General features: G+C 41.4%; 1 protein-coding gene across 1 annotated transcript; it reads left to right on the top strand.

Annotated features, from left to right (window-relative positions):
- The first annotated feature begins 7,695 nt into the window (after positions 1-7,695).
- Positions 7,696-9,081, top strand: LOC135989912 (carbohydrate sulfotransferase 9-like). The gene is made up of 2 exons (XM_065637007.1): positions 7,696-7,789; positions 8,231-9,081. Exons 1-2 carry the CDS (start codon positions 7,696-7,698, stop codon positions 9,079-9,081), a joined length of 945 nt encoding a protein of 314 aa, XP_065493079.1.
- Positions 9,082-11,045: the final 1,964 nt, after the last annotated feature.

Genomic DNA, 11,045 nt, shown 5'->3' with positions numbered 1-11,045 from the left:
TCTCCTCACTTTGGTTCTTTTCATTCCCAAATTGGCTCTTCCTTTTGCATGCTCCTTTCTGGGCTGGTTGGTAGCAGTTTTAGCACACTGGCAGCCTAACTGGTGTTGGCATCCCTGAAGAGGAGGACTTTAAGGAGTGGTTTTAGGTGAAAAATGTAATAGCTCTGTAGGTGCTTCAGAAATTTCTTCTGAAAAAGGGGGCAGCAGTGGAGAAAGCAGAGGCTACTTGTTTGTTAGGAGGGGCTAATGGTAGAGGGGGCTAACAATATGACTGATCAGAAATTAAAGTTGAGCTTCTAATACAGCATGAGAAATGACAGGTAAAGAAAAACCTTGGAAGGCAAGACAGGGAGAGGACATGAGATGAAATAGAGAAGAAGCTAAAAGACAGAAATAGAAAGTGCTGTAAGGAGGATAGCAAGCAGTTTAATGATGGCAATGAGGAAAGCAGCACTGCAGTTGCTGAGACCAGAAAGAAACCTGATGAAGTAATGGAGGGCTGAGATGGCCACTGCAGGGAACAAGAGTTTTAGCTTGTGCCTGTGTTGGAATAAGTGACTTTGTACCCACTTCTCTGCTGTGAAGTGTGCTGTAGGACACCCATCAACCTCTTCCTCAGCAGCCCCCAGCAGAGCCCACATGTTGTTTCCCTGCTGAGCTTGTACCTGTTCTCGCATAACACCTTTCAGCTCGTGCTGCAAGTGATATGATGTCAGATCTGGCCCTTATTGGCAAAATGACCCAGATCATCTGGTTCTTGTAGCTCTTGGCTGTCTGCAGCCTGCTGGAGGTTTCTAATCCAGTAATGATTTTCCGCTTCATGCAGCAGGCCAGCCTGCCTGCTGAGACTCCAGTTTCTGGGGTCTCCCTCCCTTCTGCCCATCCACAGCAAGCTGTACAGGAAGAAGGGGACTGCAGGTTTGGGTGAGCAAGGCTCTTGCTTCTAACGGCGCAGTTCACCCTGTTAGAACAGCACACTCGGAACTGCGTCCAGCAAAGCTTGTTTTTCCCGTTTCTTTTTTCATTCTGGCTGTTCTTGGGGGGTTTCTGCACATCAGCCCCTCCTCACCTTCCATGTACCCATGTACACATCAGTATCAGTATGTATGTATTTGCAGTTGTCTTTCTGAAGGGATTAACAGGGCTTAAGTACAGAGTGGGGCTCAGTAACCGTGAATGTTATCTGTTTCCAGCGATTTTCCCTGTGTTTCACTGAGCTGCCCTACTGGTATCTTTTTAAAATTCTGGCTTCAAATGTATCAGGAACACAAATAAGTATTGTTGTAATTTCATTCTTTTAATCTGGAAAGTCCCACTTATCATCAAGCAGGGTGCAGAGGATCGCTCCATATGCTCAGTTGTGACCACAGTCTGTCTTTGCAAAAAGTTAGCTTGAGGCACGCCTTTGTAAGTTTATCACCAGGAGACTTTAAATCCTTATCAACCTACTTAGTTTACTTGAAGCAAATAATATGCCAGTGTAACTGATATTAATGTGTTTCCGAACTACACATATGTGTGTATGTATATATGCACGTGCATATAGTTGAGAAATATACACACACACACACACGAGTGTGTGTACAGGTGTTTCCGTACTTGGGTAATAGATGCCATGCATAAAGACTTAACATTATTCAACATTTCCAGTTGTAGAACTTCTGATTGTTTGTAAAAGTATCAAAATATTGCTTTTTCAGACTGATTTTTTCAATACTTCTTTTAAAATTCAGATTTTTCAGTTGCAATGGTTCAGCAGTTCCAGGAGAAGGATTGGGGAATGCTATATTGGGAATAATTGTTTTAGCAGTTGAAGGACAGAACAATGTACCAGTGATACCTGTTAAAGGCAACACAATCTGCTCCTTTGGTGCCTGTGCTGGGAATAAACCTGCAGGGCAGGAGGAGAACTTCAGTCTGAGTGTGATGTGCTAGCTCATGTACTCACATGACTTTATCTTTAAAACATCTTTGGACTGTCTAAATATTTCCTAATTGAAAGAGTACTAGAGATTCTATATCAGACCTTGCTTTGGTCAGGAGAGAAGAAACTCATTACAAAACCAAAGCTGGTGGTTGGATTAGTGTGAGTCGTTATGGAGTGGCTGCCTATGGTACAAGCAGTTGAAGTCCAGACCACTGACAGATGTATGGGATAGTTGCAAAAGGTCTAGTATCGCAAAATGGGAAGCAAGTATGAGACAAATGAACCAAGAGGAAGCAGTTTAACCAAAAAAAAATCTCTAACTCAGGCATATGACAATTTTGTGCGAGCTCTGGAAAAGTACAATCTCATCATTGAGACAAAGAGCTCTTCTGAGTCAAATGATGTATCCTGACACACAGGGGATGTGCAAGTAGGTTGCCAACCACTCCTCCATACCCAGCGCAGCATTTAGAAAAGGGAAATGTTGAAAGTAATTAAAAGCAGAAAATTATTGTAAATTTCTTGAAGGAAACAGGAGGATGGAAAAAACATTTTATGGTCAGCAATCTTGAGAACAAAGATATGAACAACGTGATACAAATTTTTTTGTTCTTGTTATGAGGAGTATGTATACCAGGGAGAAAAGAATCTTAACAATGGATTAGTAGAAGGAGATGATAGAATTATCAGTAGTGCAAAGAAGGTTGCATTGCTTTCTCCAATAATCTGTTCCCCATTTGCTACCACTCTTGGCTTGAGCAATTGCTCTGGTTGCTCTCACAGAGAAACTTTGGATTATGTTATAGGAGGCGGATCTCTCCAAGCTGACTTACTGTTTTTGTTTGTGTTTGGTTGATTAAGGTAATAACTTTGATATAGTGGTTTTAGAATTGTATAAAGCATTTGACTTGATACTGCAACATGTTTTGTCTAAGAAGTTAGAAAGCCATGAGATCAGCTGGACACACATTGAAGGAATTAAACACCATCTAACTGGCAGGCCTCAAAAAATCTCATCACCTGATAGAAATCTTTCTGAAAGGGTTCTGCAAGAAAGGATTCTATGAGGATCATTCCTCTTACTGCCTGGTTTACTGTTTAGTAATGTCCAAGAGTCATAAAATGATTTCCGATGAAATCTGCAGAATTCAGTAAGACATGCAGAGCTGAAAATATTAAGCTGTAGCTCCATATGGTTGATCTATAACAATGTGATCTGAAGAACAAGCAAAAACCAACAGTGCAGTGTAAGACTGTTATCTAGGAGATTTTATGCTTCATTAAAAATAAAAACAAACAAATAGATCCACAAAACTCCCACAACTATGTGTAACAAGAACAAACCTGTTTAATGCCCTATATTAAGATTTTAGTATTTTCTCCTCTCTTTGGGCATATGTTAATTCCAAATAGACATTTACATCTGTGACTCCTGCTGTGTTACTTTTCACTGGGAGACATTTGTGCCTTATTTTTGAAGTCCTATGGTTCTGTCTTTCCACCTTACCTGTGGGAGCCCATTCTGCTGCCCTTTGATTACAGCAGAACTAGATTATTTATTATGGAGTTGTTGTGTTAACAGACTCACCACACCTTGACTGAGGAATGCCTTGTAGTTACCCAGTCACCTTAAATCACACTTAATTCAAGGTAGAACGAAGTAAAATGCAAATAGAAGTATTAATTCATTACATCTAAAATAGATAACATGATTACAAATATCTGGAAAAGACACATGTGAAGAAATAGAAGGAAAAGTTCATCTGATCTACTGACATTGAATGTATCACAAAGGTGGTTTTTGGTTTGGATTTTTTTCCCCCTTTTTCATTTCCAGGTGACCCGTCCCTCTTATGACAAAATGGTTCTCAGTATTTTCTTTCCTCTTTTTCCTCAGGTTTTTCGTAGGTGATTGTCATTGTTGGAGACCTTGCATTACACAGAACTCTCTACTGGAGTCTCCCATCAGAAAATATCTTCAGAAGAACCCTTTGGACTTCACCTTCAGGTAACTTCTCTGAATCATCATGTTGACCTCACTTGTTGATGGATAATTTTAGCTCTCACAGCCACTCTGCACTTTGATGTTTTTTGAGGGGTCCATATAGATTTCACCTGTCACCTTGGAGCTCATTCTATCCATCCTTATAGTCTTACCATTCTGAATTAAAACAAGGGCTCTTTTGCTTTGACAAATATGCAAATATCTTAGAAGAGGAGTTGTCTCCTGTGTTTGACTAGCTCATAAATAGCTTCTTTCCCTCAAGGAGGCAAGTCGCTTCCATTTCCCCCTGGTGACTCATTGGTATGTTTCAACATGAAACAGCAGACCCTATATTCTGTACCAGTAATTTAATTAACAAATATATGTGATACAAGTATCTAAATAGGCTAAACTGATCTAGTTCATTTTCTGTTTCCTGAGACAGGTATGGTAACAGTAACTGTCCTGAGGTGACAGCATTTAGGGTGGATTAAGTCCAACCTCTTTCACAGAATCACAGAATGTTAGGGATTGGAAGGGACCTCGAAAGATCATCTAGTCCAATCCACCCGCCGGAGGAGGAACACCTAGATGAGGTTACACAGGAAGGCGTCCAGGCGGGTTTTGAATGTCTCCAGAGAAGGAGACTCCACAGCCTCCCTGGGCAGCCTGTTCCAGTGCTCTGTCACCCTCACCAAGAAGAAGTTTCTTCTCAGATTTAAGTGGAACCTCCTGTGTTCCAGTTTGTACCCATTGCCCCTTGTCCTATCATAGGTTGTCACTGAGAAGAGCCTGGCTCCATCCTCATGACACTCACCCTTTACATATTTATAAATATGAATGAGGTCACCTCTCAGTCTCCTCTGCTCCAAGCTAAAGAGACCCAGCTCCCTCAGCCTTTCCTCATAAGGGAGATGCTCCACTCCATCATCTTTGTTGCCCTGCACTGGACTCTCTCCAGCAGTTCCATGTCCTTCTTGAACTGAGGGGCCCAGAACTGGACACAATATTCCAGATGAGGTCTCACCAGGGCAGAGTGGAGGGGAAGGAGAACCTCTCTCGACCTACTAACCACTCCCCTTCTAATACGCCCCAGGATGCCATTGGCCTTCCTGGCCACAAGGGCACAGTGCTGGCTCATGGTCATCCTGCCGTCCCCCAGGACCCCCAGGTCCCTTTCCCCTACACTGCTCTCTGACAGGTCATTCCCCAACTTATACTGGTACCTGGAGTTGTTCTTTCTCCTAAGCATGCTCTAACAAGGAGTCTCTGCACAGAATTATTTACTGTCATATTTATTTTAATTGCTAAACAGTGTGAAATTGTGTCTTCAAACCACTTCTAAAAAAGAATAAAAAGGGATCACTGAATCTTGGACCTTGTGAGATCAACGAACAGTCTGACTGACTTTAGCTGGACTTGAAAACAGCCTTTGATGCATTAGAAGTCTATAGATGACACAGTAAAGGGAGAATGGACATGCAGTGAAGAAAAAGTTAAAGGTGAAGATCAACTCCTATTTTTTCTTGTAGCCTTTATAATGGTCTTATGCAGACAAGAAAATGCAAAAATATTGGCTAAATGCCATCGTGTGTAAAAATACTGCATTCATTTGAATGAGTATTGTAACAGTTTAATGTAAACACAAGTAAATTGTTAATATATGTGACTGCACATTTGTTCATAATGATGTTCACAGGTCAGAGACAGTGAACAGTCATCCCTCTCCATTTCTGTGATCGTGCCTACACTAAGAGAGATTTAAAGTGGCAAAGAAAACCAACAGGATTCTGGGGTGCATTAGCAAGGCCATCACCAGCAGAGACAAAGTCATTATCTCACTCTGTTTAGTGCTTCTCAGGCCACACCTGGAATATTGTGTTCAGTTTTGGTGCCCACTATACAAAAAAAAATGTGGACAGGCTGGAGAGGGCCCAGAGAAGGGACACAAAGATAATCAAAGGACTGGGAAGCCACCATATGAGGAAAGGCTGAGAGAACTGGGCTTGTTCTGCCTTGAGAAAAGAAGGCTGAGGGAAGACCTTATCACCATGTTCCAGTATTTAAAGGGAGGCAACAAAGAAGATGGAGACTCCCTTTTTATAAGGAGTCACATGGAAAAGGCAAGAGCTAATAGGTACAATTTACTGCTGGGAAGATTCCACTTGGACACAAGAGAGATTTTTCACAATGAGAACAATCAGCCATTGGAATAACCTCCCCAGGGAAGTGGTGGATTCCCCAGCATTGGACACTTTTAAGACTCAGCTGGACAGGGTGCTGGGCCATCTTGTCTAGACGGTGCTTTTGCCAAGAAAGTTTGGACCAGGTGATCCTTATTGTCCCTTCCAACCTCGTATTCTGTTATTTTATGAATAATTAGTAATCCTGTTAACTGTGTGAGTTTGAAGATATGCTGGTAAAGTTGTGTGATATAATCATCACTCTTCAGCCCTGAAAGGAAGAAGCCTTGTGTGCAAGTACATTTTCAGCAATTTAACTAGTGCTGCCTCTGTTGTTGTCTCAGAACACCCAGGAAACCAGTTTCCATTATGGCAGCTGGGGTTTATGTACATCCATACTGGGGAGAGATGGGGGGCAGGAGGCACCACAAATAATTTAAAAGTGGTCCTGTTGTATCATTGTAAAAACAAAACAAAAAAATGTTTAAGTTACATCATCAAGAAACCTAGGCAATGATGGGGTTTTTTGCCAGCAGGTTCAGGGTGAAAAATCGAAAAGCAGAAAAGGAAGACAGTGTTGTTTGACTTTTTTTGATGGTGCAGAATTTATGGGACAGAAATAGAATTTCATGTTTGCCGGTGGCTATGGTTTTGCACTTAATTTTGCTACTTCAAATAAAAAGTGATGAAAAGCACGCTGGTGAAGAGCCTTTCTAATGGAGGCAATGCAGTAAGATTGCACAAAGGGCTTAGAGAGCTCTCTCTAGGAAGTGCAAAGGAACAGAACAAGTGAGCACAGGAGAGGGAATACCTTGAATTTTGGACTGCATTGGCCTTCTCTCCTTTTATCTGTGAACATGGAACATGTCTTTTTCTGTTGTTTCCTCTGCTGCTTCTATATGCCTCCTGCCATAGTGAGCCCTTTTGGGGCTCTTATGCTGCAGCAGTGACAGCAGCAACCATATACACACTGCAGTGTCTTTGGGAGAGATAGAATGGGAGAATTAATCTATCGTTAGTAGTCAGGATTCTCTGCTGGAATGTGGAAGAGTCTCTCCTGCAGTGAATATTGATTTATTTGTACAAAGTGGAAAGCTTCAGGGCAAGAGATGGGATAGGTCTGTTGCAGGTTACAGAAAACTTTGTACACCCAGACTCCAAAAAGTAAGGTTATTTAAACCAAAACACATCTCTGTAATCCTAAATGAGGTTATTGTTACACAACGTAAAGGGATAGAGAGCTTTCTTGACCAGAGCATCAGCTTTAAATGAGAAGGGAGAAGTATTTGCTCAGAATTACACAGTTCGTTGTTTTGAGAAAGGGGGGAATTCTGTAATACTTTGAAATGGTTACATTATTTGTCTGTTTGGTTTAACAGTATAATCATGGTGAACCTTCTTCATAGGAGAATTTTTACTTATTAGCAAAGCCTGGTTTTATGGGGCTTAGAAGATCTTTCTGCTGTCATAAATTCTGTAAGAGAATATCATATTATCTTTGTTATATCAGTCATACAAAATATAACTTGTGTTATCTTTCCTTGTTAACAGGCAGATTTCTGCTTTAGAGATCACGTCATCCCCCTTCCTGTGAAAATAATATGAACCACAAAGTGTTAGTTTTCCTTCTCCCAAATTTTCTTTTTGGGGTATTTCTTTTTGGGTTTTTGTGTAAGAGACAAAAAAACCTAACAGGTGAGTAAAGGATTTACCAACAGAAAGTCTTAATGTTTTCTAGAACCAGGGACACCTTTACCAAATGCATTATAAAGTAACTATGGAGCCTAAGTGATAAACAATACCATGAAAATATCCAAGGCCCTGTCACTGTGGTAGCTATCTTATCAGTGTATGAGAGGAAGAATGATATTAGAAGTGTTAGAACATCCATCTTGCTTAGAGTAATATTGCTAACATGTTGAAAGCTTTAATGTTAACAAACCTTTCACTAAGCAGGATACTTTATTGCATGGTTGTCATAGTGGATTCCAGTGACGCTAAACAAAAAATTGAGTTTAGCATCTTCATTAGTTTTTGCATGTAGGGAGATAGACTGAGTGCTATGATTGTCATAAAGAAAGACACTTATGTGAGTCTATTTCATACCAATGGTGTAAATTTCTTCCTTGGTTGCAGGTGATTTTCCTGATCCCACTGCAGACTGGCTGGCAACACAAAATCATCGCAGAAGCACACTGGCTTCTGTCTGCCTGAAGAACAACCTTCGTAAATTAAGCAGCAAATTGGATTCGTATGTTGCAAGCCGGCTCTTTGTGGAGCACAAACATAAGTTTATCTACTGTGAGGTGCCTAAAGTAGGCTGCTCCAACTGGAAGCGAACTATTTTTATTCTCCAAGAAGACTTGAATACGGAAGCTTCTGAAATTGAGCATGACCAGATCCACCAAACCTCGGTGATCAAAAAGCTGGAGAGTTATCCCCCTGCCATGCAAAAAGAATTTCTGAACAATTACACCAAAGTGATGTTCACCAGACATCCCTTGGAACGGCTGGTTTCAGCTTACAGAGACAAACTTCTGCACTCGGAGCCATATTACAGTATCACTGTCGCTAATGAGATGAAGGCAATGTTCAGGAAATACCAAAACTCTTCTGAAAAAGTGAGCTTCCAGGAGTTTGTCAGCTTTATTATATCAAGACGGCCAGAGAGTCTTGACATTCACTGGAAACCCATGTTTCTGCTCTGTGATCCTTGTAACATTCACTATGATATTTTGGGTAAGTATGAAACTTTGGGGTTAGACTCTGAACATATTCTGAGGGCCATTGGAGCACCAGAGAACCTGCACTACCCCAAGTTGAAGAGGTATAGCTCAGAGAAACGAACTAATGGTGCCATCACCTTGGAGTATCTCAGACAATTGAACTCAGAACAAATTGAGAAGATAATAAAAACGTATCAAATGGATTTTTTAATGTTCAACTACACTATGGAATATGAGGATTATTTTTCCCTGAATGACTAACGTAGGTTAAACAAAGAACAATTTCCGTTGTACAAAATGGGCTGAACTTGGCTTTAGACTCAAACCACTCTTCATCTGCAAGAGCCTCAATTATGAATCCTGTAGGAAATAAGCAAAAACCTTCAGATGCTTGAAGTTGCATTACACAGAACTTAATGCCTCATTATATTTCCCTCTGGTAGTGCTCTCACCACAGCCCACCAGCCTCATCCCTCAAGCAGTATAGTTGTCGGCAATCCAGCCAGAGTTTCCCTTATATCTCTTCAAAATCTTCTGAAGGGCAGATCTAGTGTTCACAGTGAATTTGCAAACTCTTTTCACCACCTTTGTGAGCATTATGGTCTGATTTAAGAGAGAAGATCTAAAAAATGCCTCTTTAGGGAAGTAGTTAGAGGTACCTTCTAAACTGTACACCTGGGGTGGTGCAGGATCTAAAATCTCAGTGGAAAGGTGACTCTTATCTATTCTCCAAAAGCACTTACCACCCAGCCAACTGGCTGGCCAGTCAGCACAGGGACGACAATGTTTGGTCTTTACCCATTTGTGCCTGCTGGAGCCCATGAGTCCTTGGGACTTACCGGGGCATGGCACTTGAGTAAAGCTGGGTAACCTCAGATAACACTTTTGTTCTACCTGTTGCTTTCTCACCTCACAGGGGATTGAGTGCAAAGAGATTGTAGAATTATGGTGAGGGGAGCAATGAAGCGTGTGAGAGAAGCAACTCAAACCTTTATTTGCTTCCTATATTCCTAGGTGGCTTTGGTTTTTGATCACTGAGGGGTCTATAACTGCTACTATATTTAGTATGAGACTTGCCCCATTTTTTAAAAAATCTATAGCCTAGTCACACTGAAAATTAATTTGTGACCATATTAATAGAAGCAGGTTTTAGAAACTATTTGTGAGTATTAGCACCACCTTCAGGGGATGTCAGTCTGTCAGAACCTAACTTGAAAATCTCTCAAATGCACTTAGTTTCTATCAACTATATCTGCAAATGTACAAAGGCTGGCAGGCTAGTCTTGGATCCAAAGTTGGCTCACAGCTTCTCATTACACAGAAAAGGACAGGGTCAAAATAACTTAATCACACTGCAGCCACCAATCTGTATAACCATTCCTGCCAGCAGCATGGCCAAGAGAGAGGGAAAAGGAGACTCGGAAAAATGGATGAGATGGGATTTGAGTCATGAGGGTTGTGAGTGCAGGAGGTGGGATGCAGGGGTGGTCCACCCCAGAGGGAAGATGCAGTGACATCGTCTGGAGACAGTGGTGAGACCATGGTGACAGGAGGAGGCAGAGGAAGAATTTCTCTGTGTTCCTCCTTGACGGCAGATGGTGCACAAAGCCAGGACTACCGTTCAGTACGTCTGGCAGCTCTTGCATGGCTGACTATTCCATAAATGGGCCAGCTTTGGCACGGGGAGGATCCAAAGCAAGAAGACCAAGCAAGAACAGCAAAACATTTTTTTTTTTAAATAGCTTGTGATTTTATGCAGAGTGATTAATGGTTCTGGATCTTATGCTCACCACCACCATATTTGGTGTCTCCACAATGCTACTATGCCCCAGCACTGGATTGGTCATACTACCCTGGCAGCCCTGTAGTTCACATTGAATTTTTTTAATCTATTAATTATGCTGAGGCAGAGGAAGCTGGAAATTACTCCCATCAAAGTTAAGGCTATGCAGAGGGATGCAGTCTCTCTCTCTCTCTTTCCTGAACCAGAGCCATTGCCAGCTACATGCTTCTCCTACTTTCTTTGCCAGATCATGCAGAGGAAGAGGGGAATAAGATTTGCTTCATAACTTCCTTTTACATGATAGGTCCCTCTAGACCTATAAGCTTCAGCAAAGATACTTTAATTTCCTGGCACCATCAGCCAGTCTTGGAAAACTCTGAAGAAATAATACTGACAGAGTTTGATAGGTGTCTTTGCTATCAGCACTCTAGTGTTAGCAATC

The sequence above is a fragment of the Caloenas nicobarica genome, chromosome 5 (assembly GCF_036013445.1).
Source record: "Caloenas nicobarica isolate bCalNic1 chromosome 5, bCalNic1.hap1, whole genome shotgun sequence".
NCBI lineage: Eukaryota > Metazoa > Chordata > Aves > Columbiformes > Columbidae > Caloenas > Caloenas nicobarica.
The sequence above is the reverse complement of the archived record's forward strand: the minus strand, read 5'-3'. Positions and strand labels throughout refer to the sequence as shown.

Excerpts from the sequence above, each read along its gene's own strand:
- LOC135989912 (XM_065637007.1), top strand. The coding sequence starts at position 7,696 with ATGAACCACAAAGTGTTAGTTTTCCTTCTCCCAAATTTTCTTTTTGGG. Across the intron at positions 7,790-8,230 it reads GAGACAAAAAAACCTAACAG|GTGATTTTCCTGATCCCACT; the intron begins GTGAGTAAAGGA and ends CCTTGGTTGCAG.